This window comes from Mycteria americana, chromosome 9 (assembly GCF_035582795.1).
Source record: "Mycteria americana isolate JAX WOST 10 ecotype Jacksonville Zoo and Gardens chromosome 9, USCA_MyAme_1.0, whole genome shotgun sequence".
Classification (NCBI taxonomy): Eukaryota; Metazoa; Chordata; class Aves; order Ciconiiformes; family Ciconiidae; genus Mycteria; species Mycteria americana.
This window is the reverse complement of record NC_134373.1, coordinates 31927823-31943696: the sequence shown is the minus strand read 5'-3', so window position 1 is coordinate 31943696 and position 15874 is coordinate 31927823. Positions and strand designations below refer to the sequence as shown.

Genomic DNA, 15874 nt, shown 5'->3' with positions numbered 1-15874 from the left:
TATGTGACTGCTTCCTTACAAAACATAACCCACATGGAAGCAGAAGAGCGATGTAGCATTTCCTTCCTGCTTGTCCAGTCCAAATATGCTTCAGACTTAACAACTCCTTCTGTAGTCATGTTCACAGAAATGTAAAAAACGCATTTTTTTTTAATCTAGTAACATAAACTTTTGAGTTGGAACTAGATTAAAAAAAAAATTTCAGTTGCTCTTAAACCTTGTGAATACCAACATTTTCCCTTATTTTAAGCACTATTTCAAAATAATGGTTTAGTGTATCTTTAATGTATCTTTAATATGTTTTCAAGCCAGATATGTAGGTACACAGACACGGAAATATGTGTGTTCCTCTATCAAATCTGTCTGCACGAGTCTTAGCTGACTCTTGGCCAACAGAGCAACGATGCATTTTTAGATAGATTTTTGTCACAAGTAGTTCCAAGATACCGGATTACCAAAAGCAAGATTACAGAATTACCAGTTTGGTTTTGGTTTTGGTTTTTTTATCAGTGAAGTAATACACAGTGTTAAGAACATATATTTGAGGCCATATATGGAAGTTTTATATTTTAAAGACTAGAGAGGTAAAATACACTGGAATTAAGAGCTTGAGGTTTAAGCGTGGCTTGGATTAAGGAGTCGTGGAAGGGGCTGGGTTCTGGCTGGTCCTTTGTTATTGATGGCAGGTTTCCAAACTGTAACCAAGTATTTTTCTCTTTTTTTTTTTTTTCTCTTTTTTTTTTTTTTCTCTTTTTTTTTTTTTTCTTGCAGCTGGTCTCCAATGTTCTCATCTTCTCCTGTACGAACATTGTAGGCGTGTGTACCCACTACCCAGCAGAGGTGTCCCAAAGACAGGCTTTCCAGGAGACCAGGGAATGCATACAAGCCAGGCTGCATTCTCAAAGGGAAAACCAGCAGCAGGTAAGAGCAACAGTGGGAAATAAAAAATGAAATTGCTGAAGCAGAATTAGAGTGCAAATTGTTCCTGTAGGGTGGGATTTGTAGGCCTCTTGCTTCTTGACTAATCCAAGCAAGAATAGGCTGATGGGAGAGGGCAGGATTTTTAATGGTTTGAAAGAGAGCTCAGGGGAGTATTTCTTCCCCAATACCCTGATAGACTTCTCTGCAGGCACCAACAAATCCTGTGGTCTATGCTTTGCGGATTAAAATTACACAGTACGCAGAGAGTCTGCATAGTTTTTCTGCACCCATCATTGAAGCCATGTGTTGAATGCAGATGCAACACACAGGCTTCAGATTGACCTCTTTGTAAGGTCAAAGCGTGGTGTGTTTGTCAGCAAAGCCACTGCCAACAGGTAGCTGTAAGGCAGGTTTCAGAAGTGAAAGGTAAAAATTGGTCCACAGAACATACTGTCCCTTGATGCCTCCAAAGAGGGTCCTCTTCCTGCCTTTCCCAAAGTTTTCTACCAGATCGCACACCTCTGTATACCTTATAGGCCTCAAGTGAATTGTGTTTGTTCAAAAAGTAAGACTCATCACCAGCTTCGATGTTTTTTTGCTGTAAAAAGACCTGTTGCTGCCAGCATACAGCCTAGTCGTCAAGGGTACCGAATGTATCTGCTCCCCTAATTCATTCGTGGGTTCTCTTGCAACGAATGTCTTGTGTCTTCAGAATTAGATACAAAAGACCTTTTGGGGCAGCTTGACTATTCCCTTGCTAACACACATCTATGCCCTGCAGTACATCTCGTAGTGGTCTGTCCAGTCCAATTTGAAATGAATCATGAAACAGGGCTTCCACTCTTCCCTTGGGAGATATCTCAGAGCTTGGTTACGGGTTTGGGGAACAGGTCAGGGGAATGAATCAACTGGAGTGTCTTTGCATCTCTGTGGCAACACAGCTTAATTTTCCGTCATGTCTCAGCCCATCTGCATCTATGGATTTGTCTTTTGGCAGTGTTTCATGAGGTACTTCTGGCTGACATACTTGCTGTTTAACCCTTACTGTGAAATAACGTGTACACATGCTTTATTTTGATAGTATATGTATGAAAACAAGATTCACGCTCAAGGCTCCTTTTTCCTTTGTAACGAATGTAGTCTCAGAAAGATGAAATGAGCTGCCGCTCTTCCTTCCACACCTTGAAATGGAGGAAAGGATTGAGCCAAGAGAGTACCCCATTTTACTTATTGATTACGGCTCTGTCCTCCCTGCTGAGAGACTCTCTTAGCAGCATGGCTCAAATGCTTGTGCTGTTCTGGATTTAGGAGCTTCTGTATCAGAAGTAGTTCATGAAAAAAGCCCTGACAAATGCCCTAGCTTTATGCCTTTTTTTCTCCTGCTCCCCAGAAAGTATTATACCATACAGAAGAAAGCCAGGACATCAGAAAAACATGGATCAAAGCCAGTCACTTAGAAGTACCCTCCAGCACTTCCAGCAGTAACTGTGGGTCCTGGCAGCTGGGGGCTTCTAATAAGATTATTTGCTGTTACAGCCTGCACTGACATTGATCTCCAGGTTCAGTTCAGCTGCATCCCTGTGCATAATGCATTGAGATAATCTTGAGGTGGCAGCAGACACAAATAACGGCAGCTCAGCCTGCATCTGGGAGAGCCAGTCTCCAAACAGGGGTGGAGGGAAAGACAACTGCACAGCCCAACACCATTACTGTTGCTTGCCTGCTTCTGGAGATCTAATGGTGCTCCTGTGTGCTGTTCTCTATTAAAGGCAGGCAGATTATCTCCGGCAAAGGAATGTGTATTTTCCTTTATTAAGCATCTACCAGCACCCAAAATTAGCAAGAAAGTAATAAAAATCCAGAATGTCCAATGCAGGAGAGAGACTTCTTGTGATTTCATTATTTGAGATAACCTAGGGCAGAGCCGTAACAGGAATCACTGTTGCTTGCCCAGAATAAAACACTCTTGGATGAAAAAATAGGTGTTCACAATCTGTAGTGAGCAAATACTTAGGATTTAAGTAAGAGATGGGTTATCGGGCCTGCACAGTTTTACTTCCAGCATTGCTTGGGTTTTGTCTCTGAAAAGTTGTTCTCTCCTTCTCTTTTTCATCTCTGCATCACTTAACTTGTGGTGAAAAATAAGTGTTACTAAACCTGAGGACAAACGGATAGTCATAAGACATTAAATATTTGTAGTGCTTTGAGGTCATCTTGGGAGAGCATGACATCAATAGTTAAAATTCCTATGTAGTACAGAGCCGTTGTAGGGATGTGTGTGCCCATGTATACATATATCTATGTGTACATATGTAAACAGAGTAGATCTGTATTGTACTCTTTCATCTGTGCCTATTCTAGAGACTACTGCTCCTCAGGATGCATTTGTTTACTGTGTAATTCAGTGGAACTATACTTGCATCTTATTTTGAAGTGAGAATTATATATGAATTTGCTCTTGCCTTTTTTATCAGGTCGGAATGCTGCTTTGTTATACGTGTAAAACAGCAGTCCCAGTCATCTCGCTGGTGCATAATAAGTGATTTTACAGTGAGGGCTGCAGTACTTTCTAGTCATTATAGCAAAATGAAAATTGTACTCTAGTGGAGACTTTAATTTCTATGCTCCATTTGAAATAAAACATAGGAATTTTGTTGTTTTGAAGGTCTTCTAACATGGCTTGTGCTTTGCACTTGTTACAGCCTCCTCCTGTTAGCTTCAGAGGTTATTTTCAGTGATGCTCATGATGCTCCCAGCAAACAGAATAAAGATAATGCCCAACTCTGTAACATGGCTCAACTTCCTAATTAGTTGCTGCATGAAGGGATGTTGTGCTACGTGCATTTGTTTCACTTGATGAGCGTATCTAACTCCCCGATCAGTGATGGTTCAGAGTTGTGTTAGTTCATCTCCTGGAGATCTCAAGTGTCTTGAAAATATTGGTGATTTAATCTGGCAAGTGCCTATGGTGTCAGGAAGAGTAAGGGTGGGGGCTCTCAAGCAGAAGTTACCCAGAAATGTATGTGAAAATCTCTTGAAGTACTAGTAAGAGAAACTCAGTCCCCTGAATGTGTCCCTATTTTGCAAGCAAGTTAAAAAAACCATCCCTCCACACTCATGCGCCTACAGGGAATGTTCCAAACCTGTGGGTGCCCCTGAACCTCCCATTAAGCTCAGAGTTATTTAGAGGATGTGTAAAATCACACGTAAAATAGCAGCTTTCACACATTTGAGGATGCCTATTATAATATGCAAATGACAACAGCGTATACACCAGTTACTCTGGAAAGCATACCAATCTGTTGTGCTTTTGCACTCAAGGAGTACGCTAATAGCTGACAGAAGCCTGAGGACACGTGCATGATTCATGATCTTTTTAAAAAAAAAAGTGGATATATAACTGTTAGCACCTGGAGTATGCTAGTGAAGGTGAGAGTACTTTAAAAAACAAGTATCTTGTCAGGATTGCTGCAGTTTTGAGCAGAGGAGATAGAAATCCCTCCAACACATCTTCTTCTGTGTTATTACTACCCCTTCAGAGACTGGAGGCAAGAATCAATCTCTTTAAGGTACACATTGAAGAGGGGACAAAAGGAAATACTAGGCAGTGCCGCAGACTATAAAATGTCTTGGTGCATGCTGAGCACATTTCCAGTGAATTCATCTTCCTCTGGTTCTCCCAGAGTTCCTCTCTCTCCTTAGAGGAAGAAATAAATGGGGAACTTTCAGTTAAAACTAGGAATTAGAAACCAGGAATGTGCCTATAACTGTAGTATGGGCAAGAGGTTTGGTGACGTGAGTAATTAGTACAGGATTGCTGACCCCTCTGAGTCAGGACTGCGTTTGAGCCCTACTGTTCCCTGTGTTGTTGAGAATTAATGAGCTGTTAGATAAGGTTAGGGACCTTCATTTATGCCACATTGTGTCTGTGTCGTCAGGAAGGCCCTTTTCTTCCCTCTGCTCACTGCAGGTAAAGAAAAGTAATAAAGATGAGAGCGGCACAAGCTTTTGGGATTCTTCAGCTATTCCAGAGCACTGCCTGCAGGTTGGACCACAGTGGAGCTGATCCCAAAGGAGATGCTCCCCACCTTCTTCAGCCATAGCAAAAAACTTCTTTTGAACTGAGCGGGGTGTGAGTGGGAATAAAATAAAGGTCTGGGCAGAATTTCTCAGGTGTGATTCCTGAAATACACAAATGCATCCGTGGGGCGCATATGACCTGCAGGTTTAAATTCTATAGCTTCTGCATGAAATTGCCACCAAATTTAGAATAACAACAAGCACTGGCTTTTGTGTGAGTTTTTAGGAAAATTACCAGAAAGTCACCATTTTGTCATGTAACTAATTTTTGCTTAACATGCAAAACTATATACAGAACAGCTTACAAAATGATGTTATGAAAGTTACGCTAAAGCTATTATCAGTAAATAAAAGTGCCAGGTGAGGGTGGAGAGCCATGAATTGTTGATGACAGAGGTGGTTATTGAAAATACTCTTGCAGGTGAGTGGGTGGGTTTACAGGTCTTAATGCAATTGGGCACTAATAGCAGTTTTAAGTGTAGAAGTATAATACTGCATCGTATAGTTGGGCTAACTTTTCATGCTAGTTTTATTGGGGCATTCCTATTGACTTTTTAGCTGCTAAGAACAGGTTTGTGCCTGTTGGGGGAATGTGCTTAGATGATTAGATAGGAAAGGAAGGAATTTTAAATGGTGCCCAAGGGTATTGGGGTATCAGTGCTCTGGTGTCATGTGAAGGAGGACTTCATCGTGGTGTGGAGAGGCTGGGTGGGAGGTCAGACAGTATCTTATCGGAGTCCTTCCAAGAATGGTGCACGGGCACTTTTTGAGTTGCATGGCTCCTTCATTTGCAAGAATTGGCAACCATGAATCACAAACCCAGTGCAGCTGGGATATAAAAATCATAATTTTTCTTCTAAAATCATTGAATTCTTATTGTGGGGTTGGGACAGAATTGCATACGGCTTGTTAGGGGATCAGCTGCTGGGTTTACGGAGACCATTTCGCTTGGTTGTACTCATATCTCACCAAACCGATGACTCATTTCTCCCCAGTAAGGAGCAAAGTGTGTTTGTTAACTGGGCAGCAGGTGCTTTAATTGGTTCATCTGTCTGACTCCACAGGAGCGTCTCCTGCTCTCTGTACTTCCTCGACATGTTGCCATGGAGATGAAAGCTGACATTAATGCCAAACAGGAAGATATGATGTTTCATAAGATCTACATCCAGAAGCATGACAATGTCAGGTAAGAACAGCAGCCCATCTCCCAGCTGCTGGAGTGGAGGGACCCTCCCAGTGCTTGGGACTTAACACCTAGGGATGACGATGACAGCAACACATAATACAAAATAAGTGTAAAGACTCTAAAGTGTCACCAGTTGACTCTTGAAAGTTTGTTTATAGGACGGGAGGAGGATTGTCACATTCCTGCAACATCTTCCTTTGAGAAGCAACTTTAATCGATCTCTTTCCTTAAATTTTTTTTTTCCCTTCCTTTCCTGGAGTGAGTCTCAGTGGTTTTGAGAAGGTGGTATATTTGGGTTTAGTTATTTTTGACAGTTACAAGCACCTTTCTGATTAGCCATGATGGGATGCAAGTTGAAGATTGGCAACGCTTTCCCATGGGGTGAATTGCAGAGCCCAGCTGAGGTTAAGATCACCTGGAGTGGTCTCTGCCAGTTTGGAATTACAATCAGGGGGTCTGTTACTGACAGCCATTGGCACTTGCTCAGTCACCCAGCGATGTGTTGCTCCTTGGTCTACCTGGATGAGCAGAAGAAATTGATATCCAATCTCTGGCAAGTCATGCAAAATCAAACTCAGTCCATGTTGCTGGGGTAGTCCAGCCCCATGAGCTTCTGAACATCACCAGGTTCCCACTGTCCACTTCCTAGGGAAGAAGCAATAAAGTAGTACTTTAGTTGCTTGATATCTTTATGGGCTGCAGTTACAAAGTTAAATTTAACTTAATCTTGATGCATTTTACTTCTGCTGTTGTACCTGACCTCTTTGGGGATCACTTATGTCTCTGCTAAGCCAGGTCCTGGACCTGTGTAACAGCTCTGTCAGTCCATAAATACATTTACTGGGACACAGGGACTGGGGTCAGAGCTCCCTTTTTCCTCTCTCCATCTCCCCTTCCAACAAGAGGTTTTCCTGTAAACTGCTTGCGTAGCCTTCTGTCTTACATAGCTTTAAGTATGTTGGTGAATTATATTTTCTGATACTTGGTGCTCAACAAATAAAAGTGGATTTCTTACACCTCTAATGTACTGCGTCCTGCATAATCTCCAATAGATGATGCAGTGAAATTCACATGAAATTCTGAAGCATTTGAAGACATTTCTTTAGCATTGAGGGTAGGGGGGAGAGGTAATGTACAAATTGGGAGGAGGTTGCTCACTGTTGAATGTAGAGTCTGATATAAAACTCATGGAAATCAGGGCAAGTCTGTATGCTGGCTTGGATGGACTTCAGTTCAGCCCTTTGTATTTTTGGTTGTGACTCAGTAAACAGATAATGATCCGCTAGCAATACTGAAGACAAAAACATTGTCAGATATCAAAGACTATAATGGTTCAGTGATGAAAAACAAAGAATATATATATGGTGATGAAGGTGAGGGGAAGAGGCCATCCAGAGTGCCCTCAGCAGAGTATGTGCTACAGTAGATTAGATTAGGTTTTGTGTCTTTACATTCATTTTTTCTTTAATGGCACTGAGCTTGTTCAAGAAGGTGTATAAACTTCTTGAGATAGATGCTGTTTGTGAATTTTCTTAATAGAAAAATTACTTTTTTCCAATACTTAAAGGTCAGCTTGACATTAAAACTGGATGCAATTCGTTAGATATAACATGAGACTAGTCAGTAGGGTATTATAGTCTTTCACGTCAATTTCCATAGGTCATTTTTGCAGGTTTGAAAGTTGTTCAGTACAGTCAAATCTTAGTAAAGGTGATTATCTCTTTAAGATGATACTTATTTGAAATTTTAACTGTATCACTAAATAAACAAAAATGAAACAATAATAAACTAAATTTACAAATGAACAATTTTAAAGGGAGAGGGGAAGCTGATGGAATTATTATGATGGGAAAAAATAGCCCAAAGATAATGGCTGGTATGCAGATGGAGATCTCAAAAAATACAACAAGAAATGACACATGACCCAGAGTATAGAAAGAGAAAACAGTCTGCTATGATTTTCAGTTATGGCTGTGAAGTGACATGAAAGGTGAAACATGTATACATAAATGGGTATACGCACCAATCAGTTCCTTGGACTGTCCTGATGGGTAGCTAACAGGAAGCTTGCAAACATTTAATTTTCATGTCTTGCATATTTATTGACTAATATGAACATTTCCATAATAGATTATCTTCTGCAGCATAAAAGTAATTTTAACTTTGTTCCTCATGGTAATGAGTGTTTAGGAATCAAGCCCTTGCAGGTGCTGACTGTCTCCAGTGCAAAGGGAGGCTCAGGTCTCAAAAGATCTTGCAAGGGGAAACAAATGGTATCTTCCTCAAAGCATGGACCTTGTTGCCTGTGCCTATGAGGTCCTAAATCAAAGCCCACTGAGATCATGGAAAAGGCTGGAAAAGGGATATAAGAAATATGAATAAAATAGTATATCTACTGAGAGCAAATAGAAGGTACCTTAGGAACATCTCATCTTCATGTACTTTAGGGAAATGAATAACTAAGTACGAATATTGAAAAAAGGAAGCACGGTTTGGAACAAATGACTCATTTCACACTAGGAGTTCAGCATGGAGCCTTTGCTCTTGCCTGGGTACACTGAAACCACCTCTAGTGGGAATGACTGCGGATTATTTTGAAGCATTTACGTGCACACAGAAACACACTGGTGGTGGGGGGTAGCATCTCAATGATGTCGATTAATAAATGAACTGGCTTAATAAAAGCAAGCGTGCTCTTTACTTTTCATGGGGAAATGCTCAAGGGGAGGCTTTTGAGATGAGAACGTTACAAGCAATTTTGGGGGTTTTTTGTCACTATTCAAAAATATCATAAGATCTAAGTTTTTACGAGCTAAAGGTTATTGTGTCAAGGCAATTGAGAAGTATGTGAAGTCGGTGCAAGGGCGCTGTGCCCAGCCATTGAATCTGGCTTCCTGTTGATGATTTATGAGCAGGAGCATTTCCTCCACAGTTCGTAGAAGTGGGAAGGCCTGTGTGTCTGCACAGGGTGCAGGTTTCCCTCCTCCATCAGCTGTATCCAGTGATTCTCTTTTCCCACTCTCCCAGATTAGTTAAAAAGGTAGATTATTAATGAAAATATAATGGATGGGAATTTTCATTAGCTATTGATTTAAAAGTTTGATTGCCATCGAAATGCCTGGAGCCTCAGATCTTCATTTTTACTAGATCTTCAGGGTGAGGCTGCTCACCAATTTCACAGTCAGTGTGGAAATAATGAGCCTCACTGGCACGGGAGGTTTCCATGCCGTGGTTTAAGTTTGGCCCTTTGAACTTGGGATGCGCAGGAGCACAGCCTCGTGCACTTAGCCTGGTTTGACATTTTGTGGGGGAGAAGTGGCTTAGTAAATTCTGTTCCAGAGAAGATTAAATATTTTAATTTTCAGGGATGATTGGGTCTGGGCTTTTGGGACCACCTCTGATTTTAATTAAAAAACAAACCCAAACCACTCTACCAGCAGAAAATGTTAATCTAAAATTATGTGAAGTTACTGTGTGGGGCTTTTTTTTCTGTTTTAAAATGAGGAGTCTTTAAATGACCTGTTCTGCTGTGATATGCTTGGTTTTAGATACTAGGTTACATGCTGCTTTTTTTCTTTTTAAAAAAGTTACATGCTTCCTTTTTTTAAAAAAAAAAAAAAAAAGAAGTCAATTTAAAACCCATGTAGAAAAGACATCTTCCTCAGGTGCCAGTAGTAGGTCTGTAAAACACAGCCATGATCCTTTAATAAGGGGCAGTTCTGCCATAATACTGCTTATGGTGTTACACTTCTCTTAGAGGGTGGGCTGTCTCTCTGTTCAGGGAAAGGTGATGTTTTTATGCAAAATACAGTGGTCTTTCTGACCTGAATGGGTAAAAGCAAATCTTTTTAGAGCCTTACCAGAACTTCCTGGGAATGAGTTCATAGTCTCCTGCTTATTGTTATGGAAAGTAAAGTTCAGAGACTAATTTATCCACAATGAAAATATAATTTCCTGTCATTTTTTGGCAGGAAAATTTGTTTCAGGATTATGTTCTTCTGAAGAATTTAGGGTGATGACAAAACTAAGATGAAGAGGTTTGGGGTTAATACACTTTTTGATGCAAATGAACAGAACCTTTTAACAGAGAATGAAACTGTTTCCCATCCTGATTTATTGAATGAGAGTTAACTTTGATAAATCCAGAACCTTAGAGCATGATTTGACCTTTCCCACATATGTGTGTGTTAAATATAAAGTCTATTGTCAAATGCGATCAGGAAAGGAGTTCCCAAGACTATGCAAGTAATTTTGGGTAAACAACAAGGTGAATTATGTAACTAAATTGGTTCACATTATCATGAATCAGATTGTGTCTGATAGACAAACCCTAAAATACGCATAGATAATATTGTTTATCTGTCATGCTTCCCAGGCAGAATTTTAAATGTTTTACATTGCTATTGCTATTTATAGTATCTCACTTCAGTGATAATGGCTTTAATGTTATCTAGGTTTGGCCAAATATAGTAATCTCTGTGCTATAAAAAGAGGTTTGAAGTCCTCTGTGAAGGGATAAAGGTTGGCTTTGTCATTGAAATTCCTTTGATGAACTGTTTCAAGAAGCTTATTTTAGGGCTGGCATCCAAGTGCTGTGAAAGTGACAGTTTCCTCTCTTCTCCCCTTCACATAATTCTTATGAATCATGTACTCAACAACATTAACCTGATCTCAAAAGTTTTTTAAACATCTTGACAACTTGAACTAAACCATTTGCAGAAACGAAACAGTCCATTTGCTTTCAGCTTTGTAAATCAAAAACATTTTAAACTAGTTTTCTCATTTAATTAAGTTCTAACACCAAAAATTCTCCCCTTAAAAATGACCAAATAGTTGCACTTTGGCTGAGTGTCAGGATATTCAGACAGCCATGTCAACTTAACCTATTTGCCTTATAGGCATTGTGGTGCTTAATTAGTTGCTTATGAAGTGTGTTAAATTCTTAGATTGCAAGGTGCTATGTAATTGTGTGCTGTGAAATTTGTGAAAATTTCAATTAAGCAAACATCTTTTTCCTTGCTCCTCCCACTGTCCTCACACACAGGACATCTAGTCTTAATGTTTCGTGGTGTTAAAGAAGTTACCGGTATAAACAGTAGTACAAAGCTGAGCTCTGATCGCAGCTAGTGGGAGGGTTCCCAGGATATAGCTGTAATTGGACGTATTAGTGCTGTGGCTTGCCAAAGCAATGTGCTGTTTGGTGGTATATTCTTGTTGGTGAGTATAGGCATGAGGCTGTTTTTTCTGGCTTGCTAACAGTGCCTTTTGAAATGCTAACTGGGTTTATAATGAGGCATACCCTACCAAGCCTGGGTCAGACAGCAGGTTGCCTTTGGAGGTAGTTACGCCAATGGGCTGGTTTTGGTCAGGAGCTCATCCTGATTCTGTTTTCATGCTTTTTCATGAAAGGTTATTGAAGCTAAACAGAAACCAGCTTAATTTTACCATCTTTAATAAATAAAACTACAGTATGGCATGTATAAATTTCTGACAGTTATTCTATGGTTATTTTCAGAGATGCCCCAAATCTCTGATCTCAGCCAAAGTTTATGTAGCTTCAATTTCTATGGAAGGTCTCATTGCCCAGAAAGGGTGGGAGCAGTAACTTTTTATATCTACTGTGTAATCCATCTCCCTCCTTGTCTTCTCCCCTTTTTGGGGGGAGGCAGAATGAAAATTGATGGTTTATGTTTGAAGATGAAGAACAGCTTTAAGCAGAAGGAAGCCCAAGAGCAGGTTTTATCCATGTCTTGCTTCCTGGTACTGCTGTCCCCACCAGTCCATGAGCTTCGATCTCCTCCCAAAATGTGTTCATGGGTCGGTTGGTTGTTTCTCAGCATCAAGTCTTAGAAAGACCTCTACCTCCTTTTCTTCATTTGAGGCATATGCCCACAAGCAGTTGAAGGCTATTTTTGCAGGTAGGGCGGTGGAAACTGTGTGGGTTCATGTGGGTTCAGGGGCCCCCTGCATTTAGTTGCCGTAACTTCTGGTTGAGGCTGTAGGCTGAGAAGAGTGAGTAGGAGGGACATGATCAGCCTTCCCATGCCTTTCCCCAAATGACAGCAGTGGATTTTACCTACACGGGAACTCTTCTGTTTCCCTGTCAAGAGCTGGCTCCTGGGAACTTCACCTGTGTCTGCCTAGAGTGAATCTTGGCTTTTTAATTTTCCAGAAAATTTAATGATTTTTTTTTTAAGTTAGCAATAATTTTTAGGAAGTGTGGAAGTAGGTTTCACCCATGGGTGAAGGTGAATTACTCTGCTCTTACTACCACTAATCACTTGACTCTTCCTAGGCAATTTATTGTTTTTGAGAGGAAAAATCAGTGTCTTCTGGAGAAAGGCATTCAAGCTAAAATCCATGTGTAAAGGAATTTGCTTATTTTGCAGGCATCGTTACACCTGAACTTGACATCAAAGCTGTGCAGTAAGTCTGGCCGTTAATATTAAAGGCGGTTATAAATATTAAAGATCCTTCAACCCAGGATCACCCCCTCTTTTACATACATGTGTATCAATGGTTCAGTCTTGAAAACTTTTAAGCCAAAGAATAGAGCCAAGTTTATATATTTTATCAAATCTACCTCTTTGTGCATGTGCACAGCACCCTTTAAGAAGAACCAATACATGCTAACTTGTTTAAGTATTCATCTGCCTGTCTGCAGATCCTTCTTTTTGAACTGGGAATATATTGTGATCCCTCCTGGGAACTCCTGTTGTCTTCAGGGGCATGAGAAAGCCTTGTACCCTCCGAAGAACAAAACAGATGAATAACTGGCTGCAAGGCACCCCGCTGGATGCATTACTTAAACAAGTGTGTTGTAATAAAGATAACATCCCAAAAGTGCAGCGTGGCAGGTGACTGCAGATCTGCAGCCACCAGCAAGCCATCAGCAACTAGGAAGGGCCTGTGATGTATAATTCACACCCTGCTATTCTGAGTTTACACAAGGGTCTGTGAAGTTCACAGGGTGATGGATTGAAGAGTGTTAGATGTTTTAATGATGAAATACTGTGAATAGTAATTTGGAGAGAAGAATGAAGGTGCGTGCAGAAGTTTACAGAGCAGTATTTTAACTCATCAAGGTTATTTGGATTCCCTTTTTTCTTCGATAGTACTAAAAATAAATTAAATTTTTAAAAAACATAAGTCTGACTGCTGATTGGCCTGATAGTAAAAACAAATGCATCAAATTGTGTTTATTAAGCTAATCCACCCCCAGTCTTCTCTATTCTGGAGTAACCTTGACAAGAAAAATTGAGTCTTCTCTGACCAAAACTTTACTTTTGTAAAGACTTGCTTGTACAGACTTGCTTTCCTCTTGTAAAGACTTGGTTAAATTTCAGTTAACAAACTACTTTGTCATGTAGTTAACATGCAAAGTGGTTTTAAGAACATTGAGTTTATATAATATTTGAAGAGGTTCTTGTTAAAATCATCCTACGTTTTTGCTTCATCCTTAGACTATAATGGCTGAAAAGCAAAACTCAGTTAAACTTTTTATTCTGTAATGCACTGAACTTTGCAAAACTATTTAAAGCCCTCTTACAGAAGCTGTAAAAGAGAGGCACAGTTTTGGATGGGGATGGATTAACTTCTCTTGTCTTATACTCTATTTATATCCTTCAACAATTGTTGCTAATTTGTGCATCTGTTCTTACTGGTTTATATATAATTTTGACACTGGATAAATGATGAAGAAGAGACAAAAGCTGAAACCAATTAGTGGAGAAGAGCTCTTGAGTGGTCTGGTATCCTGTGACTCAAGTTAGTGCATTGTTAACTTGAGTCTATGTCCTCCAGACATGGAAAGTCATAGTATATTTTTTAAACTTCCTCTTTTTTATTAATTTTGCTTGACACTAAGTGGTTAAAAAGTTAGGGAGAGGCTGGTACTGACTGTGCAGACTGCATGATTCCATAAATGGTGTTTCTATAAGAAACCAGGCTAAGAACAGGTCGCTTCAGAAACAGAGCTGACAGAAATGAGAAGCAACAGAGAACTGCACAAAACAGCAAAGGAGGAAAAAGACCAAAGATATTAAATGAATTTCAGCACACACACCCCCCGTTGACAGGGCATAGGCCTGGTGGAATGATAGAGGTGCTCTTTTTAGAAAATGGAGATTTTTCTGTGTCCATTTGTGTTTCTGTTACAAAGCCCTAGAAAGATGCACTCAGTTTTAAATTGTGGGAATAAAGATTTGTAAGACCCTGTAGGTTCTGAGGACTTGGAAGTTTGCAAATAGTTTTCAGAAATCGGAAAGAAATCTATGTGTGATATGCTTTAAAAAGCAAACAAAATACAGGAATATAGGTATTATCTTCCCTGATACCACGGCCAGCAGGGATCTTTGTGGCAGCTGTATGTGTGTTTGGCAAATACCTGAGGCTCTCAAAGGCACTGAGAAATTCTAAGGATGTTCTTGACCAGTAACCATGTCCTTATTTGAGGCAAACTCCTAAATGAACCCCTTAAATATATAGGAGAACCATCAGGGCTTGAAATCAGCTCCCTCAACTCCAGTTCTACAGAGCTGACCCCCAAGCCCAAAAACCTAGTGTAGTGACCACATGTGAAACTTGGATCTGTGTGACTAATCAGCAAAATATTCTCTCCCAGCCTGCTGTTACGGAGATGTCCCCAGTAAGTGGCATGCAGAAGGCTGGATGACCATGGCTTTGTTCAGTTGTAAGGTCATCTGTAAATGCCTGTTTGTCCCCATCAGTAGGTGTGTGGAGCATCTGGAAGCACAACTTGCACTCCCACATGAAGAGGAAGGTTGAATGTGTGAGGCAGTGAGGAATTTTTCCAGCAGAGATATCGTAGTGACAGTTTGTTGATCCACCACATCAGCTCATTTGTTTGGGGTTTTGTTGTTGTTGTTTTGGGTGGGGGTTTTTTAACTTTAAGGAGGATTCTTCGTGGAGTCTGATAATACATTGGCTCCATTTCCTACTCATTGTGGGGAATGTGTTGCTTATAGGATGTTACTAGGACAACTTTCCTTCTTCTGACAGCTACTTTATGGTTATCTCCAAGGCCTGGCGGACCCATACATCAATGCTGAATGTAGTAGCAAGTTGGAGAGATGCTTTGTAACATCCTGGACCATGAAGAAGATGAGAGATCTATGTCGCAGAGCTGATGGGATATTTGTGGGGTGGGGATGTAGGCAAGAAAGATGGGAAAGACCAAAAAACCTTGGAAAGCAAGGAGCAAATTTAGCAATTGTTAGTAATGACTGGAGGAAAGGAGATGAGAGAATGGAAAACAGATGCATACAGTTTTAGATAGTGGACTATTATGTGCCAGAGCAGTTCTGGTGGAGAGCCTCCCATCTTGGGAGCATGCACACCAATGCAGTGCAGCTTTCTGCCGTGGTTGTTTCCAAAGAATGAGCTAATAAGAATCAATTTGTAGAACAAAGCAAACAAAACTTTGGCTTCTGCTCAGGGGAACTTGAGCAATTCTAGTTACAGATCAGGCTTCAACAGAAGCCAAATGCTGATCCATAAAAGTATAATTATTCTGTTTCATTTGGAACCTTTTGTTCTGGATTGCATTCAAAACTACTGTAAGACCCTTTGTGAGATTCTTTTTCTTTCCAGGCAAGAGAAAAAGAGGCCTTTTGATTTAATAGTTCTACTTTGTTTCAATTAAAAAGGAGAAAAACCCCACGTCGT

At 40.3% G+C, this 15874-nt stretch overlaps 1 protein-coding gene across 1 annotated transcript in view; it reads left to right on the top strand.

The window, feature by feature from the left end:
• Positions 1-15874, top strand: part of ADCY5 (adenylate cyclase 5) — a 222750-nt gene that overhangs the window by 131232 nt on the left and 75644 nt on the right. The window contains exons 2-3 of the mRNA XM_075512053.1: positions 772-921; positions 6066-6187. Coding sequence (XP_075368168.1) covers positions 772-921; positions 6066-6187 — 272 coding nt within the window. The remainder of the gene's footprint in view (positions 1-771; positions 922-6065; positions 6188-15874) is intronic.